The sequence below is a fragment of the Ictalurus punctatus genome, chromosome 4 (assembly GCF_001660625.3).
Source record: "Ictalurus punctatus breed USDA103 chromosome 4, Coco_2.0, whole genome shotgun sequence".
NCBI lineage: Eukaryota > Metazoa > Chordata > Actinopteri > Siluriformes > Ictaluridae > Ictalurus > Ictalurus punctatus.
The window spans coordinates 21,602,836-21,623,712 of NC_071284.1; the positions used below are offsets into that span (position 1 = coordinate 21,602,836).

Consider the following 20,877-nt stretch of genomic DNA (forward strand, 5'->3'; position numbering starts at 1 on the left):
TTTTTGCTGTCTTTCAGGAACCAGATTTCACCTGAGAAACTAACATTTAGATTGGATTTAATAATTTTGAATTAGTTGAAATGGAGCCAGGGAAGCATCTACAGTCCTCCAGTATACATATCCTTGGGTGCTGTCTGTTTTAAAAAAAAAAATAAAAAAATAAAAAAAGAGAAAAAAAAAAAAAGAAAAACAAAAGTAAAGATGAATTGGTTGGTTGGGGTGGGAGGGACAATTTGGTTGGGGGGAAAAGTAACAAAATTCATGATGCCACAAATTGGAGTAACGGGTTGGAATATTTATTGTAAAAATGCCCTGAATATTTTTGTTTCTACTTTTCAATGAATTAAGCATAATTGATGAATATACTTGTTTCCCCCCTTTTTTTTTTTTTATTTTTTTTTTTTTTTTTATTTAAATTGGCAATTTTGTCAGTGGTGCTTGTTATAAATTTAAAATGGAATCTGGATAATTGGAAACTTTCTTTGAATAAAGCTCACTGAAATTTCAGTTTTGGTTTTAATGTGCTGAATCTAGTGTTGTCAGACAGGTCCTTTTTCAGAAAGTATCAGGTTGACTTCATGTTATTCAGGACAATAGTGTTGACTTTAATCAGTGTCGCGTGCTCTCGCTCTCACACTGAGTGAAGGATAATCTATCACTAAGCCGGGGGGTTGAAAATCTAACAGTCTGGGATTCTCATTTAAACAATACACCATTCAGTGTTGTCAAATGACCATAAAAGAATGAAAGGCTTATTAACTGGTTTGCTATATAGGGGTATAAATTACTTATTGGAGTAATTAGTCAGAGTACATTTTAGATAAGTTTGTGTGATTCAGTGAATCTAACTGTTCTGTGTACAAATTCAGATCTAACTTTGCACACCCTAACTGGGACCTATAATTGATGCACACGAGAAGACAAATGATAACCAAAAAGCCCCCACAAAATCAGTTATATTAATAACAGATAGTAGTAACGCAGCTTATTGCAGTGGTCATAATGACCATTTATAGTACGTTTTTACATATAGCTGAACACGAGAACCAGGAATAACTGTTATTTAACAGGCTATTGGGTGTAGGAGTTCAAGGGAGTAGATGGAAGGTACGCAAGTATTGCTGTGTAGTCTTTCTTGAAGTTCAGTTTATGTAAAAATAAATGAGTCCTATGTGGTCATATCACTGAAGGTCAGAGATCTTGTACTTAAATTCATCCACAGTAGAGTATGAAGTACATATCTGTGCGTAAGCTGTGAATGTGGTCAGTCATACAGGAGTTGTGTGTGGTTATATCTGATGATTAAAAAAAAAAAAAGCTTGAAAAAAAATTCCATTAGTGTTGGGTCAGTGTGTAAATTAAAAATGAGTTTAGCAACCCACATCGATGACTCACTATATGGCCCAGTTTGTGGACACCTCAAGATCACACCCATATGCGGGTCTTCCCCAAGCTGTTTGCTATAAACCCTGGTGAGAACTATGAAACCACCACACTTGGATGTTCAACCAGCTGCTTTTTTTTTTTTTTTTTTTTTTTTTTTCTTCTTAAATAAACTTTGTAGCAAATGAACAAATCAGATATGACATGATGCACAACAATTTTTGTTTAATAGCTGAACATTCTAGCTTCATGAACCATGCTTCAAACAAATTAAATTGTTTGTATTACTGGCATATTTTTTTTCCAGATTAAGTAGAGGAAAAAAATTATAGAATCTCGCAATGGTGAGGGGGGTAAAAATATGGAGTCATAAACCAACAAAAAAAAAATACAATTAGTTTTTTGTGCTTGTTAGATTTCCACGTTACAGGGATCACAGATTATGCCTTATGCCCGTCAGATCGTCCGTCATGCCTTCCAGCCTGTTTTACCATTAACATCTATTAACTTTTAGAAAGTGTGGTTTACCGTGGAGCATTCAGGCCTGGGGGGTCTAAAATGAACACACACTGACTTCTTGCATGCTCGTAAAGACATCCCACTTTATTCATGCAAACCAAAAGTATTTATACACTGATAACAGCAGTGCGTGGATGGTTTCTACTGGTCCAGGTGTCAGACAGATTTAAACAAAACACAGTGCATAGTTATAATACAAAATTAGTCCTGTGTTTTGTTGACACGGAAATACATATGTATTTCAAGTATATAGCTATAATCAAGGATAGCAGTTGATCAGCTTATTTAAAGAGGTAATTAAATGAATACAAGGTAATTAAATGACTACATTCATCATAGGTATTTGATAGCAGTTCATAATATGAGAGTACATGATATAAGAGAATTTCCTTTCAGTGCTCCTCCTTGGGCTTTTATGACTGCCTGAATTCTTTGAAGCATGGACTTCAATAATGAAAAACAATATTCTCCATCAAGCTGGTTTCAGCTTTCTCAAATAGCAGTTGACTGATCAGCTTTGCAGGATGGAGCCTTGTCATAGACCAATTTCTATTTTAATTTCCACCATAAATGTTCAATTGTATTGAGATCCAGACTGTTTGCTGGCCGGGTCATTGAGTTTGTATACCTTTCATGAAATACAGGGAAAAGTTCATTTTTTTCCGTAATTTAATTCAAAAAGTGGAACTTCCATATATTCTAGATTTTTAGATTCTAGATACAGGATTTTTGATTTGCATGAGCTGTAAGCCATAATCAAGATTAAAACAACAAAAAAAGGCTTGAAATATTTCAGTTTGTGTAATGAATCTAGAATATTTGAATGTTCCACTTTTTGAATTAAATTACAGAAAAAATGAGCTATTCAATGATATTAAAATTTTTTCAGATCCACCTATAAAGCTTCAACACTCTTTCTTCTGTTGCAAGATGTACAGTGCATCTGAAAAGTATACACAGAGCTTCGCTTTTTCCACATTTTATGTTGCAGCCTTATTCCAAAATGGATTAAATTCATTATTTTCCTCAAAATTTTGCAAACATTACCCCGTAATGACAACGTGAAAGAAGTTTGTTTGAAATCTTTGAAAATTTATTAAAAATAAAAAACACAAAAAGCACATGTACATAAGTATTCACAGCCTTTGCCATGACACTCAAAATTGAGCTCTGGTGCATCCTTTTTCCACTGATCATCCTTGAGATGTTTCTACAACTTGATTGGAGTCCACATGTGGTAAATTCAGTTGATTGGACATGATTTGGAAAGGTGCACACCTGTCTATATAAGGTGTCACAGTTAACAATGCATGTCAGAGCACAAACCAAGCCATGAAGTCCAAGGAAGTGTTTGTAGACGTCCAAGACAGGATTGTATCGAGGCACAGATCTGGGAAAGGGTACAGAAACAATTCTGCAGCATTGAAGGTCCCAATGAGCACAGTGGCTTCCATCATCTGTAAATGGAAGAAGTTTAGAACCACCAGGACTCTTCCATGAGCTTGCCACCCGGCCAAACTGAGCGATCAGGGGAGAAGGGCCTTAGTCAGGGAGGTGACCAAAAACCCGATGGCCACTCGGACAGAGCACCAGCGTTTCTCTTTGGAGAGAGTAGAATCTTCCAGAACAACAACCATCTCTGCAGATGGTTGAGTGGCCAGATGGAAGCCACTCCTCAGTAAAAGGCACATGGCAGCCCGCCTGGAGTTTGCCAAAAGGCACCAGAAGGACTCTCAGACCATGACAAAACAAAATTCTCTGGTCGGATGGCCTGAATGGCAAGCGTCATGTCTGGAGGAAACCAGGCACCAGTCATCACCTGGCCAATACCATCCCTACAGTGAAGCATGGTGGTGGCAGCATCATGCTGTGGGGATGTTTTTCAGCAGCAGGAACTGGGAGACTAGTCAGGATTGAGGGAAAGATGAATGCAGCAATGTACAGAGACATCCTTGATGAAAACTCGCTCCAGAGCGCTCTGGACCATAGACTGGGGCGAAGGTTCATCTTCCAACAGCACAACGACCCTAAGCACACAGCCAAGATAACAATGGTGTGGCTACAGGACAACTTTGTGAAGGTCCTTGAGTGGCCAAGCCAGAGCCCAGACTTGAACATCTCTGGAGAGATCTGAAAATGGCTGTGCACGGACGATCCCCATCCAACCTGATGGAGCTTGAGAGGTCCTGCAAAGAAGAATGGGAGAAACTGCCCAAAAATAGGTGTGCCAAGCTTGTAGCATCATACTCAAAAAGACTTGAGGCTGTAATTGGTGCCAAAGGTGCTTCAACAAAGTATTGAGCAAAGACTGTGAATACTTATGTACATGTGCTTTTATTGTTTTTTTGTTTTTAATAAAATTGCAAAGATTTCAAACAAACTTCTTTCATGTTGTCATTATGGGGTATTGTTTGTAGATTTTTGAGGAAAATAATTAATTTAATCCATTTTGGAATAAGGCTGTAACATAACAAAATGTGGAAAAAAAGTGAAGCACTGTGAATACTTTCCAGATGCACTGTATTATCATCCTGAAAAGTGGCTTAATCAGCAAGCCTATTTTCTATCTTTTAGAATGAGAAAGGTGTCCAAACTTTCAATGTACACCTGTGCATTGACTGCTGAAGTCTCCCCTGGTCCTTTACCTGACATGCAACCCCATATTTTAAATGATTGGAGAAATTTGATTGTTTTCTTTAGGAAGCCATGTTTATATGTTTCATTAGAACAGCACCAGACAAAAGTTCCAGCATCATCTCCTTAGTCAATGCAGATTCATGATTCATAACTAAATATCACTTTCATCCAATCATCCACACTCTATGATTGCTTCTCCTTAGCCCACTGTAACATTCTTTTCTTCTGTTTAGGTGTTAGTGCTGGTTTTCGTTAGGCTTTTCTATATGTAAATCCCATTTCATTCAGCCAATTTCTTACAGTTCTGTCACAAACATTTGACTCCTGTTTCTCTCCCATTGTTTTTCTTTTTTTGTGTGCATTTTCTATTTTAAAGGCATATTGCTTTGAGTTTTCTATCCTGATGTTTGCTGTCTTCCTTGGTCTACCCTGATGTTTGCTGTCTTGGTTCTCATATGTTTTCCTTTTATAACCTTCACATTTTGTTATACTTACACCAACTTTTAGAAACAGCTGACTTTGGACAGCCAACATCTTTTCTGTTGGATTTCTTTCTAGAAGGAGTTTTAGAATACTTTCCATTGTTTCAATTGACAACTCTCTTTTTGGGGCCATGTTTCCTTTCAAAAAGTCCATGGTTAAGGTCTGTAAGCACTCTCTCTTAACTGCAGACTAATTAGCATTTTTAGACTTTAGAAAAAAGGTATTTGTTTTAGAAGTGCAAATTACAAGGTGATTCCATAATTTTTTTCCCTCAACATTGAATGATTCCATAATATTTTCCTCTACTTAATCTGGGAAAAAAATATGCCATTAATTAAAATAATTTACTTTAACTTGTTTGAGTATGTTCAACAAAGCCAGCATGTTCAGCTATTAAACAAAAATTGTTTTGTCATCTGTGATTTGTTTATTTGCTACGAAGTGGGGAAGAAAAAAAAAAAGCTGGTTGAACATCCTCTAAGTGTGCTGATTCCATCATTTTTGCCGTGGGGTTGTACAATGTTGGAAACATGCTGTAGTATTGCAGTTTCCCTTCAATGGAACTAAGGGGCCCAAACATATTCCAGCATCACTGTGCACAAAGCAAGTTCCAGGAAGACATGGTTGACACTGACCTTAACCCCATTGAACACGTTTGTGTTTGATGACTGTCTGCCAGGCCTTCTCACATGACATCAGTGCTTGACCTCACTAATGCTCTTGTGGCTGAATGGGCAAAATCTAGTGGAAAGCCTTCCCAGAAGAGTGGAGGTTATTAGAACAGCAAATGGGGACTGAATTGGGAATGGAATGTTCAAAAAACATATTGGGGTTTCATGATCAGGTGTTCACAAACTTTTGGAGAATAATGTATCTTCCATAGAGTAGTATAAGTAATAATAAAAAAAAATCAAATAAAGTTAATAATCACAATTGTGTGCACACAGGCACCTCATAGTTTGGTATAGTTACCTGGGTTTAGTATCAACCTATAGGTTATAAATTTAAATCAGAATGTGCTGACATCATTATTAGCTTGTTGCCTATTAATTGAGTAATATGCACTTCTATGAACAAGAGACACCATAAAGCTGTCCTGGATGAACTGTGTTCACACACCAGATAGCCTATTATTAACTAAGTTTATATAAACTCTTAAACCTTAAGGATTTGTTCAAGATGAAAACTTGCCAATAAAAATCATAGAAAGATTCAGTTAAATCTTATTTCAGTCTAATCTGGACTATTTGAGTACTAAAATGAAGAAAGACCTAGCCATAAATAGTTAAGATATTTACAGGTAATGTTGGGAAGTCGTTCAGTTTTGACCTTAACTGTCTTTTAGGTGCCTACGCAAGACCATTAATTTCAGTAAAAACAAACTTACTGGATGATCCTTTTCTCTGATCTGTTAAAAGTTATGTTAAGTTTTATGAAGCTTCTGAAAGGATCTTTCTATTCTCAACAACTTTAACTGTGTCACGAATATACTCAGCAAAAACAAATGTCCCCTTTTTCAGGTGACTGTAATTTAAAGATAATTTTGTAAAATCCAAATAAGCTTTACAGATCTTTATTGGAAAGGGTTTAAACAATGTTTTTCATGCATGTTCATCCATCCACCGATCTTCTACCGCTTACTCCCTCTTCAGGGTCACGGGGAAACCTGGAGCCAATCCCAGGGAGCATCGGGCACAAGGCGGGGTACACCCTGGACAGGGTGCCAGTCCATCGCAGGGCACAATCACATACACACTCACACACCCATTCATACTTTCACACTTTAGACACACCAATCAGCCTACCATGCATGTCTTTGGACTGGGGGAGGAAACTGGAGTACCCCTGCAGCACGGGGAGAACATGCAAACTCCGCACACACATGGCCCCAGCGGGAATCGAACCCCGGACGTGTGAGGCGAACGTGCTAACCACTAAGCCACCGTGCGCCCTTTCATGCATGTTCAATGAACCATAAACAATCATTGCACATGCACCTGTGGAACAGTGCTTAAGACATTAACAGTTTACAGCTGGTAGGCAATTAAGGTCACAGTTACAATAATTTAGGACACTAGAGAGACCTTTCTACTGACTGAAAAACACCAGAAGAAAGATGCCTAATGTTCCTGCTCACCTGTGTGAACATGTCATAGGCCTGCTGCAGGGAGGCATGAGTACTGCAGATGTGGCCAGAGCAATGAACTGCAATGTCTGCAACGTAAGACGCCTAAGACAGTGCTACAGGGAGACAGGAAGGACAGCTGATCGTACTTGCAGTGGAAAATTACATGTAACCATGTGTCTCCCCAGATGTGATCCAGAACTTGCAAATGCCTTGGTCGAAGAGAGGTAATATCTCACAGTAAGAACTGACAAATCTGGTGCAGTCCGTGAGGATGAGATGAACTGTAGTACTTAAAGCAGCTGGTCGCCACACCAGATACTGACTGAAATCCCCCCCACACACAATCTGTTGGTCAAATGTCTGTGAAACATTTTCAGTTTATGTCTCAGTTGCTGAATTTTCTGTTAATACAAATATTTACACTTGTTAAGAAATTTGCTGAAAATAAAAGCAGTTGAATGTGAGAAAGTTTTTTTTTTCTTTTCTGAGTATAGTTTACTACTTTACCCAAATATTGGTTAAATTTAGCCCAATGAATGCTTGTGTTGCACAAAAGGTTTTGCTGTTAGATTAACTTAGGTCTCCCATAGCATGACAATCAAAGTTGGGGACAAGCCCAGTTGAAGGTACATGCATGTGCTAGTGAATATCTGACCCTAATTCATGAGGTTAATATTACTGGTTCTAAACAATGAACTTTAGTTGAAAAGGTTTATTCTTTATTCTTTATTTCTGTGTTGTTTATAAATACTAAACAGTCATATTTCACCATATTAATTTGTTTATCTTTACTAACCATTTTATACTGGTCAGACTTGGTGCATCTGGAGCTTATCCCAGGAACACTGAAATCACCAACGCCATAATGACCCATTTTATAATCACTGACTTGCTTAGAAATTTCTGTTTATTCCTCTGCCATTAGGTGGCAGTTTAGTAACAAATAGGATTAGACTTGTTGGCAGCAGATGGTACTATTGGTGCCGAGTTCTACTTGCTTATGTTAAAAAAAACAAAAAACATTTCTCTTGTATTTCACAGCAAATGACATTATCCTAACTAGCTATCTAACTGCTCTTAGGTTTGGAATTTGACAACGCATTATGGGATTGTTCTGCTGTTTTGGGTAGAGTAATTCTTTGTTTGCATGCTTTACATGGGTTCACACTCACTTTTTTAGTGGCGCAGTCCTGGAAAGGTGGAAGAAGCGAGTGGAAACAGGACACCCACACACACACACTTTGTACCCCTCTCCAGGACTGAGCCAAAAAGTGAGCGGTTGTTCCATCCACATTCAGACCTCTGTAGCATATCGCAAGTGGTCTGATGCATATTCTCACACACATGCTACTACAAACATACTAACACACACACTTTCTCTTCTGTTCTGTTCCATAGTCTGTTCTTTTGTTCTCTGTTGTCTTGTATAAATGCAGATGCTGACAAGTTTGTGTTGTTAACATGTTGTGAAAGTAAAGACAGTCAACTGTTGGGAAAATGTTTGTTTGTTTTTTTGTGTGCGAGATTTTGTGTTGAAAATGACAGGTTCTGTGTTATTGTACCCATCACAGGAATACTACATGCTGCCCCATCTTAAACCCAGGTTTTATGTATATAAACAGATCAGACAGATGTTCAAGGAGAGGTGTGACTTCCAGTTTTCCATGTAGTCTGAGATTCAGGATTTTCCTTTCATTTTAATCAGATCCAAAGTAACTAGTAACTTGCAACTTGTGTAGTCTTCTCGTTGGATAATAAATTACTCTTACTCAAATGATTATTAATATTACTTTTACTGTTATGTGAGTAATTGTATAACCTCTGGGTGTTACTAATAAAGGCAGTGAGTGTATAAGCATATGTTACTTGTAAGGGCACAGTACACTTTATACACAGCATTATGCAGACTTGACCTTTTCCCACTAATAAAACAATAAAATAATAAATGATATTGCCACTCACATACTAAATATAATCTGGAGTTGTTATTTTATTACTTTTTCCAAATACATTGTACCCTAAAATCTTGGTAGCTGACAGAACCATAACAGGACATGAAAAATGTGGGTAGGGAAGTGTTAATACCAAGGGGAAAACATTTGAATGGAAGTTATTAGATTCCAAAGGTCTTGAAGAAACAGGGGCCCAAACCATTTATACCTTTTTTGTGTGTGATTTTTAGGCTTTTTGAAAGATTCAGAATTGAATTGCTTCAGTCCTTAAATAATAATGACTAGTTTTACACTGCAAAAATTATCTAAGCAAGTGAAGATTATGAGATTACTACACAGTGCATCCGGAAAGTATTCACAGTACTTCACTTGTTCCACATTTTGTTATGTTACAGCCTTATTCCAAAATGGATTAAATTCATTATTTTCCTCAAAATTCTACAAAATCCCCATAATGACAACATGAAAGAAGTTTGTTTGAAATCTTTGCAAATTTATTAAAAATAAAAAACAAAAAAAAGCACATGTACATATGTTCATCTTCCAACAGCACAACCACCCTAAGCACACAGCCAAGATAACATAGGTGTGGTTACAGGATAACTTTGTGAAGGTCCTTGAGTGGCCAAGCCAGAGCCCAGACTTGAACCCGATTGAACATCTCTGGAGAGATCTGAAAATGGCTGTGCACCAACGCTCCCCATTCAACCTGATGGAGCTTGAGAGGTCCTACAAAGAAGAATGGGAGAAACTGCCCAAAAATAGGTGTGCCAAGCTTGTAGCATCATACTCAAAAAGACTTGAGGCTGTAATTGGTGCCAAAGGTGCTTCAACAAAGTATTGAGCAAAGGCTGTGAATACTTACGTACATGTGCTTTTTTGTTTTTTACTTTTAATAAATTTGCAAAGATTTCAAACAAACTTCTTTCAAGTTGTCATTATGGGGTATTGTTTGTAGAATTTTGAGGAAAATAATGAATTTCAACCACTTTGGAATAAGGCTGTAACATAACAAAATGTGGAAAAAGTGAAGCGCTGTGAATACTTTCCGGATGCACTGTATATCAAATATAAGACCATTAACTCTATGCCTAAACATATTTAAACTGTCTTATTCTATTGGCAGAAACTTTATGTTCTTTCCAGAAATAAAGGCTTGAAAGAAGCAAAATTATCTGTCAATTGAATGACAATTTTAAGCTTGAAATTAGTAAAACAAAATATCTAGAAATAGTTTTATTAATCTTATATCTGTTTAAAAACTAATATGGAGATCTATTAGTTAAATATGCCTATATTCAAGATATTTTACTTGCTAAGATACACTTTTTCTACAATGGAGATACAGTGCCAAAAGCAATGCATCTTACATTCTGCCATACCTCAGGTGGATCCCTTCTTAAGGGTAGACAGGGAAAATCAACCTAGGAATTTTATGTAAAAAGTTGGAAAGCCTTTCCAATTATAAGATAACTCATAAGAGAAAAATCCATAATAAGAAACCCATGTCCATGTTTGCTGTGTACAATCCATGTGCATCTATTTTAAATCCATTTTGCTGTTCATTTTAAATACGAACATCTACACTGACCATTTAAAGATCTTTTTTTTTTTAAATTTCCAAGCTAAAAATAATATGTCTATGTTTACAACCTGTCATTGTCTATTTTGTATAATACTCTCTGTGAAAGATGTTTTTGTGTTATTGTAAAAATTGGACAACAAATATGCAGGTAACAAAGAGATATACAATGTTTCCTTAGGTCAATCTTGAACTTGTCTATCCCTTTTTACTTTTTATGTACTTTTTTCTTTTTACTTATTTTTAAAATGTTATTTTAGTAATAAGGTTTAAATGATTATAATAAATAGGACATATCTTGCTGATATATTCTCTATTTTCTTTCAAGATCCACATGACAATGTGAAAACATATTTACATTTACATTTATTAATTTAGCAGACACTTTTAACCAAAGCAACTTACAAATGAGAAAATACAAGCAAAGCAATATCAAGCAGAGAACAATACAAGTAGTGCTACCATACAAGATCCATTAATTGAGTTCCAGAAGAAGTAAAGTGCGCAGAGTAGAGGTGTAAGTGTAAGAGAAATTTTTTAAAATGTATTTATTATTATGGGATGGTTAGGTGTTCACGGAAGAGGTTAAACATATATATATATATATATGACCACCATGTTTTTTTAAATGTTTTTTTTTCATGTTTGTGTGTATATATATATATATATATATATATATATATATATATATATATATATATATATATATATATATATATATATATATATATATATATAAAACATTAGTTTTAATAGAATACGTGTCATTCTGGTATGAGCAAAGGAAAAAACATGAGGTACTTGAACTTGTACCCTGTCTTGTGACTCATAGATCATTTTAGATAAGCTGGCCTTTGCTACTCCATGGAGTTGCACAGCAGACACACTTGAAAGATTGCGTCTGGTCAAAGAATTAATAGTTTAAGACAATGTTCTGGCTGTATGGAGGGATCACTTTTCTTTTTATATGTCATGGAGCTGCTCTTCTCCCACCTTGTGACAGGTGAGTTTTTCTTGCCTGAAGGTGCTATGGCGACAAAACATGGAAATCTTTTTTTTCCTTATCCTTTAAAAAAAGTATATTCCTTTAGACATTTGAGCATTCCTTTAAGTACCAGTTTGCCTAAAACATATCTAGGTGTGTCTACCTAGTGATTTTGTTAAATGGCTATAAAGCATAGGTTTCATTTGGATTAGTGCATTAGTTTGAAGGTTAACTTTGGGTTAGCAGACTGACAAAGGCACCTTTTTGTCTCCTCAGCTTAAGGACAAGTTAAGTTATGCCTTTGTTGAGCAAGGAAAATATAATACTTAACCATTCAAACCCAGCACCTGGGAAAAGTCAAATAAAATAAAATAAAAATGATATATATTGCCAAAGGTTTGTGTGTGGACACCTTACCATACAATTGTATAGGATCTCTTTGTACATCTTACACATGGGCACAAATCCCAATGGCCACGTTCCAAAATCTAGTGAAAACCTTCCTAGAAGACTGGAAGGTATTATAAGAGTAAAGGGGGACTAAACATATGTGTGTGGTGGTCAGGTCTCCACAAACCTTTGGCCATATAGTGTGTGTGTGTGTGTGTAGTATATATATATGTTATTAGGGACGCTTGTACACCTATTCATTCATGCAAATATCTAATCAGCCAGTCATGTGTCAGCAGTGCAATGCATAAAATCATGCAGATGTGGGCCAGCAGCTTTGGGTAATGTCAATATCAACTATCAGAATGGGGACAAAATGTGACCTCATTGTGTTATGTGTTATCATGGGCACAGACTCACCAAAAGTGGACAGTTGGAGACAGGAAAAAACCCAGTGATTTTTTTCCCTAATCTTCAAATGTCCGGTTTGGGGCACTCTGTGCCGATGGAAGCCTCAGAATTCTGTTCTTGGCTGATGGTCTTCTGCTGTTGTAGCCCATCCACTTCAAGGTTTGATGTTTTGTGCATGCTAAGATGCTTTTCTGCTCACCACGGCTGTAAAGAGTGAATATTTGAGTTACTATATCCTTCCTGGTAACTCAAACCAATCTGGCCATTTTCCTCTGACCTCTCTTATCAACAAGGCATTTCCACCCACAGAACTGTCACTCAATTTCTTTCATACCATACTGTGTAAACTCTAGAGATTGTTGTGTGTGAAACGCCGAGGATATCAGCAGTTTCTGAAATACTCAAAACAAAAACCTTGCCCAGGAGGAATAACCTGCCCTGGGCATTCGGGACTTTTATCTTTAGCCCCAAATAATTCTCCAGTAGTTTGTCACTATGTAACTAAATGTTAGTAAAAGCAGACAGCAGTGTTGTACTTTTTTTGTTCTTCAGTGAAGGGAGTGTCGTATTTTATCTTTAGTGACTGCAGGCAAGACCAGTCAGAAAGGGCTTATGGGGAAAATACAGTTTCAGTAAATTTTTTTCCAATGAGGAAAATTTCACACGAAATGTGCAAATGTCTACAAGTCCATTGTACACGTTTTAATTGTGGTTGAGATACACATAAAAGTGCGACATACTCAGCTCAGGAAAGCCTGTAGAATATATTGTAAGGGAATTAGCCCGGGGAAGTGCGGAGCACAGACCCATAAGAGACAGGTTTTATTTGTCTGTGTGGGAGCTGTCTGTAGTGAGGAGGTGAGTGTGAGGGGTTTTGTGGGGGGGTGGCTGGCGTTGTGACATTCTCGAGGGTGTGTCGGGGTTCCCGAGAGGTGTGTGTGGGTTTCCCGTGCCGTCATCCACCGTCGAATGCGATCTCACCACCCGGCGGTCTCGTACCTTCGGGGAGAGATTAGCGAGAGAGATTAGCGAGAGAGATTAGCGAGAGAGATTAGCGAGAGAGATTAGCGAGAGAGATTAGCGAGAGGATACCGTCGTGCTAAAGGTTGGCGTGCCTCTATGCTGCTGAAGAGCGCGCACGTAGTCTGTCTCTTAGCCGTTCTCCTCGCACGGGCGGAAGAGCGTCCTTTTATCCTCTTCCGCCGTCGCCTGAGTGGTGGAATTTCCCCGACTGACTCCCCAATCGCCGGCCGGTGTAGCGTCGACGGTCCCACCCCACCGTGACGGTCCTTCCGGCTGATGGTGTGTTTGGCGCGGCAGTCGGGGAAGAGCGACTTTCTTATTATGCGCGCCGGGTGTCGGTCCGTCGCGACAATATATATATATAGTGTGTGTATGTGTGTGTGTGTAAATATATATACACTGTTATTTAAATAAAACAGGCTGGTCACTTACACCTGATTGTCATCACATTAATTGAAAACACCTGACTCTGATGTCACCTTCAAATTAACTGCTAGGTTCACATATTTTTGCCACTCAAAGACATTTAATATTAGAACATTTTCCTGAATAAGTGACCAAGTACAATATTTTTTGTCCCATTTGTTTAAGTGGGTTCTCTTTGTCTACTTTTAGGAGCTTTGTGAGGTGATATTTATGCATATATATATATATATATATATATATATATATATATATATATATATATATATATATATATATATATACTAAGGGGTTCACAAACTATATTAACCTGTATAATATTTTGAGTTGTATGATTCATTTAATGTTCAGCTGGATTATGTAATATGACATTTCAGATATTATGTGATTTACATATGCATATAGTGGTGCTTGCAAGTTTTTCATATTTTTTTCCTCCATATTTCTGCATAATTATGACCTAAAACATCAACAGATTTCCCATTTATTTATTAAGGAAAATTATCCAATATTGCACATCTTTGAGTGACAAAAGTATGTGAACCTCTAGGATAAGTAGTTACTTTGAAGGTGAAATTAAATTAAGATGTTTTCAATCAATGGGATGAAAATCAGGTGTGTGTGTGCACCCTGTTTTATTTAAAAGAACAGGGATCTATCAAAGTCTGATCTTCACAACACATTTTTGTGGAAGTGTATCATGGCACAAAAAAGGAAACTTTTGAGGACCTCATAAAATGAATTGTTGATGCTCATAACCTGGAAAAGGTTACAAAACCATCTTTAAAGAGTTTGGACCCCACCAATCCACAGTCAGACAGATTGTGTACAAATGGAGGAAATACAAGACCACTGTTACCCTCCACAGGAGTGGTCGACCAAAAAAAGATCACACCAAAATCAAGACTTTTTATAGGTCATGAGGTCACAAAGGAACCCATGGTAACTTATAAGCAACTAAATGCCTCGCTGGCTAATATTAATATTCATGAATCCACCATGAGGAGAACTGTGAACAGCAGTGGTGTGCATGACATTGTTGCAAGGAGAAAGCCACTGCCCTCCAAAAAAAAGATTGCCCCTCTTCAGTTTGCTAAAGATTGCGTGGACAAGGCAGAAGGCTAGTGGAAAAATGTTTTGTGGACAGATGAGACCAAAATAAAATTGCATTCCATTGTAAGAACCTTATCCCATCTGTGAAACATTTAGGTGGAAGTATCACGATTTGTGACTGTTTGGCTGCATCTGGGCCAGGATGGCTTGCCGATTGACCTCATGGAACAATGAATTCTGAATTATACCAGCGAATTCTAAAGGAAAATATCAGGATGTCTGTCAATTTATGGACTGAAGCTCGGCCATTATCCTTTAGGATTTTCTGGTAGAGAGCAGAATTCATGTTTCCCTCAATTATTGCAAGTTGCCCAGGCCCTGAAGCAGCAAAGCATCCCCACACTATCATATTTCCACCACTATGCTTGACCGTGGGTATAATGTTCTTTTTGTGGAATTCTGTGTTTGGTTCATGTCAGATGTAATGGGACCCTTGTCCTCCAAAAGTTCCATGTTAAACTCATCAGTCCAAAGAACATATTCCCAAAAGGTTTGAGGATCATCAAGGTGTGCTTTGGCAAAATTCAGACGAGCCTTAATGTTCTTCTGGGTTAGCACTGGTTTTCACCTTGCCAATCTTCCATGAATGCCATTTTTGCCCAGTGGCTTTCTGACAGTGGAGTCATGAACAGTGAACTTTTATTGATGCAAAAGAGGCCTGTTTGTCCTTTGATGTTGTCCTTGGCTCTTTTGTGATTTGCTGGATGAATAGTTGCTGAATTCTGGAAGTTCGCCAACTCTGGGAAGGTTAACTATTGTGCTGAGGTTTTCCATTTGGAGATAATGGCTCTCACTGTTGTCCTTTGAAGTCCCAGAGCCTTTGCAATAGCTTTGTAATCCTTCCCAAACTGATGTATTTTAATCTTCTTCCTCATCATTTCTGGAATTTCTTTCAACTTTGGCATTTGTTACTGGGTAAGATCTTTTAACCAACTTCATGCTGTTGAAAAAGTTCTAAGTGTTGATTTGATTGAACAAGGTTTGTAGTAATCAGGCCTGGTTGCATCTAGTCAAGCTGAACCCGATTATGAATGCAGTTTCAATGATTCGGAGAATTAGTAACTACGGAGGCAAATACATTTTCAGACAGGCCCAGCTGTTGGATAACTTTTTGCTTCAATAAATAAAATGTATTTAAAAACTGTATTTTGTGTTTACTCAGGTTGCCTTTGTTTTATCTTAGATTTTGTTTTAATTTATGAAACAATTTAGTATGAGATATACACGAAACCAGAAGAAATCAGGATGGGGCAAATACTTTTTCATAGTACTCAAGAAAAAAAGAAACTTCCCTTTTTCTGGAGACTGTAATTTAAAGATCATTTTGTAAAATCCAAATAAGCTTTACAGATCTTTATTGGAAAGGGTTTAAACAATGATTTTCATGCTTGTTCAATGAACCATAAACAATTATTGCACATGCACCTGTGGAACAGTCCTTAAGACTGTCGTGTCAAAAACAACTAGTGGTGCTAATTACCTTTTTCCATAGGTGATCATACTCAAAAGCACAATTGAAAGTAAAAATATAGAACATGTTGGATGAGAGAAGCAAAAATCCAGTTTATTGTTCAAAAAACATGAGATCCAATCAGTGAGATGTCCCAAAGTGATATGAGTCTAAACACAGACTCAATGCCCTATTTAAACAGTTTTATCTTTAGGTTATGCCCAATTATCTCATTCTTTTGGAATCCCAATATGCTTTAAAAATGCCTTTTTTGATTTCCCTTAAATCCTACTTTTCCCATTTTTAAATACCATTAGGATCAACTTTTCTCACTCTGGAATCCCCTTAAAACCCACTTTCAGCCATTGGATATCATCTTCATGTTTTTCTTTCGGGTATTTACAAAGGCCCTTCCTGGCATTCCTCCTTATGGTAACTGAGCTGTGCGCATCTCATCGCCCTGTTGTCCTGGACAATTTGGATATTTTATCACTTCTTCATTATGGGTGAGATATATTTTTATTATTGCCTATTGTTACATATACAGTGGCAAGAAATATACAGTGGTTTTCTGCATAAATTTGTCATAAAATGTGATCTGATCTTCATCTAAGTCAAGGGTATTGATAAATATAATGTGCCTAAAATAATAACACAAAATAAATTCTGATCCCTCATGTCTTTATTGAACACACTCATTCAACATTCAAAATGGCAGTGGAAAAAGTAAGTGAACCCTTAGAAATAATAACTGGTTGACCCCCCCTTGGCAGCAATAACCTCAACCAGGCGCTTCCTGTGGCTGTGGATCAGACCTGCACATCGTTCAGGAGGAATTTTAGCCCATTCTTCCTGGAAGAACTGCTTTAGCTCTGAAATATTCTTTGGATGCCTCATGTGTATGGCTCTCTTCAAGTCATTCCATAGCATCTCTATTGGGTTGAGGTCTGGCCTCTGACTTGGCCACTCCAAAAGGCGGATTTTGATTTTCTGAAGCCATTCTGTTGTGGACTTGCTCTGGTGTTTTGGATCATTGTCCTGTTGCATCACCCAACTTCTACACAGTTTCAGCTGACGTACAGACATTCTCACATTATCCTGAAGAATTGTCTGATATACTTGGGAATTCCTCTTCTCCTCACTGATTGCAAGCTGGCCAGGCCCTGATGCAGCAAAGCAGGCCCAAATCATGATGTTTCCTCCACCATACTTTACGGTTGGTATGATGTTTTCATGATGATATGCCGTGTCCTTTCTACGCCAGATGTAGTGCTGTGTGGTTTTTCAAAATAATTCAATCTTAGTTTTATCAGTCCTCAAAACATTTTGCCAATACCGCTGTGGAGTGTCAATATGCTCTTTGCAAACTTCAGGCGTGCAGCAATGTTCTTTTTAGTAAGCAGTGGCTTCCTATGTGGTGTCCTACTGTAGATATCCCTCTTGTTCAATGTTTTACGTATTGTAGACTCATGAACAGAGATGTTAGCTAGTTCCAATGATGCCTTCAAATCTTTGGCTGTCATTCTGGGTTGTTTCTTTACCTCATTGATGAATTTTAGTTGTGCTTTTGGTGTCATTTTGACTGGGCGTCCACTACTTGGTAGAGTAGCAACAGTCCCAAAGTGTCTCCATTTGTAGAATGTTTGCCTAACTGTAAACTGGTGAATTTCTAAAGTCTTTGAAATCACTTTGTAACCCTTGCCAGCTTTATGTACATCAACAATTCTTGACCGTGGATCCTCTGAACACTCTTTTTGACAAGACATGGCTCACATAAGCGTGTGCTTCTTGTGCAGAGCAAACTCCAAAAGTTTGAGGGGTTTTTATCAGTCAAAGTAGCTGTAGTCCACACCTCCAAACTCATTTTCTTAATGAGACTCCAGGTGTGCTAAAACCTGACTTTTTTGAGGTCATTAACTCAATAGTTCACATACTTTTTCCATAAGCACTATGAGGTTTTTTAGTTGTTCTTAATAAAGACATGAAAGATCAGAATTTATTTTGTGTTATTATTTTAGACACATTATATTTGTCAATACCCTTGACTTAGATGAAGATCAGAACACATTTTATGACAAATTTATGGAGAATACCATGAAATTCCAAAAGGTTCACATACTTTTTCTTGCCACTGTATTTCTTCTCTAATCATAAGTTTGTTATATGTTTTTTGGTGCTTCTTAAAAATTATGTGAGTGTATGTGTTTTTCTTAAACATTTTGTGAGTGTGTGTGTGTTTTTTCTTAAACATCTTATAAGTGTGTTTTTTCAACTTTATGCCTTTTCCATGACGTGTATTGATACCTGTTTCCTACATTCTTTGCATGTTCTTGTACATGAATATATGTGGATATATTTTAAGTGTTACCACTACTGTTTTGTCTCATTTTTGTCCTTTCTCTCTAATCTCTGTCCAGCTGACCAACTCCCTCCCTCAGCTCTCTCTCGGTTGCTCAATCTCACAGGCCTGGGTGACTATCTACGTCATCAGCTGGCACAGTTGGCAGTGGATGTTACAGCTCTGCTGGAATGTCTCTGCTCTTCACCTGAACCCTCAGGGTTTCCTTATCCTCCTGCTTATCGTATCATTCCATTGGTGACCTTTGTTCATGCTTCTACTCAAACTGAGGCTCAACTGTTTCCCATAACCTCTGTGGAGAGCCCGTTTATTCTTTCCTCTGATGATTATAGTAGCTGTGCTGCAAACACACCACCATATTGCCTTTCACCTACTGATAATTCTCCGGCAAGTTCTGTTCCCACCCCAGTGTATAATGTATATGATAGTGATTCTCAATAAACTACATACTCTGTTACCCTTGTATTTTCCTGTGTCTTAAATTTATTATCACAAGACACTAACAATTTACAGAAAGTATGCAATTAAGGTAACAGTTACAATATCTTAGGACACTAAAGACACCTTTCTACTGACTCTGAAAAACACCAGAAGAAAAATGCCTTGGGTGCTTGCTCACCTGCATGAACATGCCTTAAGCCTGCTGCAGGGAGGCATGAGGACTGCAAATATTATCAGAGCAATAAACTGTTAAAAAGCACCAACTTGACAGCACTGATTGAGGAAAAAGCCATAGATATTTTTTATGATCCCAACCTTGAATATGTGTGTGTACAGACTGCTGTACTTCGTTGATATCTGTGTTTATGCATGTGATTCTGATAGTAAGATCTACTGCACGGGAGAGCTGTTAAGACAGATACAGATGGCCAAACTGTTTGATGACAATAAGGCCTTTGTGGATATGAAATTGACTGCAGCACCTGGTGAGAGCACTGCATTGCTTTGGTGTTTTGCCTTTCATATTTCCTCATTGTCTGCTTATCTCACTATTGATTTTCACTCCATGTAGATATTGTTTTAGGTGCCTTCTCCAACCTAACACAAAGGTTTCGATATGGGACAGTTCCTCCTTCAGATCTACGAGTGTTTGTGAATACGTACTTTGTGAATAGCGGGAAAGAGTTTGAGCAGTGGAGTCCTCCAGACTGGCATGACAAGTAAGATCTCAGTTTGAAGTGCAATGGATAAAATTTCAAAAGTATGTATCCTACTGCCAGAAAGGAAGAATGATATGGTTTATATTTGATTGCAGGCCAAAATTGCTGTCCAAGATATCTGACCCAAAACTTCGCAGCTGGGCTGAGGAGTTGCACAGTTTGTGGAAATCACTTGGCCGAAAGGTCTGTCCTGTAATATCTGCATGATCAGAATTTTTGTTGGTGCATCTAAGTTTCTCTTCTCTCTCAATCTCTTTTCTCAGATAAGTATTGATGTGAGAGACAATCCTCAAATGTATTCTATGATATACTGTCCATATCCAGGCATAGTACCAGGCGGACGCTTCACTGAGTTTTACTACTGGTGAGGCAAGCATAAACACACATATTATGCTCACACATGAACACCCTTAGTGATCGTATTTTACTTATGTATCCGACAGGGATTCATATTGGGTGCTAAATGGTCTCATATTATCTGAGATGATGGAAACAGCCAGAGGAATGATCCAAAACTTCCTACACATGGTGGACAGGTGAACCTTTTTTCACCTATCAGATTAGGTTACCCTAATCTTTAGGTTATCAGATTAGGATACCTACACACACACACACAACGCCGCACACATAGGATGAATAGAAATTGGTTTAACTGACAGTGTAAATCAGGCATTTACTGAATAACATTACTATACAGTAACCTAATCACGCAGGTATGGTTTTGTTCCAAATGGAGGGAGAATTTACTATGAGAGACGCAGCCAGCCACCCTTCCTACCGCTAATGGTGGAGAGTTACTATGAGGCCACTGAGGATGTAGACTTTCTCAAGTAAGTCTTTTTGCAGATAATTTCTCCTACAGGTAATCCCTATTTTTAG

General features: G+C 37.6%; 1 protein-coding gene and 1 long non-coding RNA gene across 3 annotated transcripts in view; one reads left to right on the plus strand and one right to left on the minus strand.

Annotated features, from left to right (window-relative positions):
* The window catches only part of LOC124627780 (uncharacterized), a 28,130-nt gene extending 14,245 nt beyond the window's left edge, over positions 1-13,885 (minus strand). Inside the window, exons 1-3 of one of the 2 annotated variants that reach the window (XR_006982312.2) lie at positions 13,563-13,884; positions 13,211-13,469; positions 12,480-12,674 (exon numbers count right to left, since the gene is read on the minus strand). This is a non-coding gene — a long non-coding RNA (uncharacterized LOC124627780). Of the gene's footprint in view, positions 1-12,479; positions 13,470-13,562 lie in introns of both variants that reach the window. The other variant, XR_008393902.1, reaches the window with a different exon arrangement.
* Positions 11,452-20,877, plus strand: part of treh (trehalase (brush-border membrane glycoprotein)) — a 36,409-nt gene continuing 26,983 nt past the window's right edge. The window contains exons 1-7 of the mRNA XM_017465292.3: positions 11,452-11,687; positions 19,664-19,764; positions 19,851-19,998; positions 20,094-20,181; positions 20,262-20,362; positions 20,442-20,534; positions 20,712-20,828. Of these exons, the coding sequence (XP_017320781.3) occupies positions 11,614-11,687; positions 19,664-19,764; positions 19,851-19,998; positions 20,094-20,181; positions 20,262-20,362; positions 20,442-20,534; positions 20,712-20,828 (722 nt within the window). The 5' untranslated portion in view covers positions 11,452-11,613. The remainder of the gene's footprint in view (positions 11,688-19,663; positions 19,765-19,850; positions 19,999-20,093; positions 20,182-20,261; positions 20,363-20,441; positions 20,535-20,711; positions 20,829-20,877) is intronic.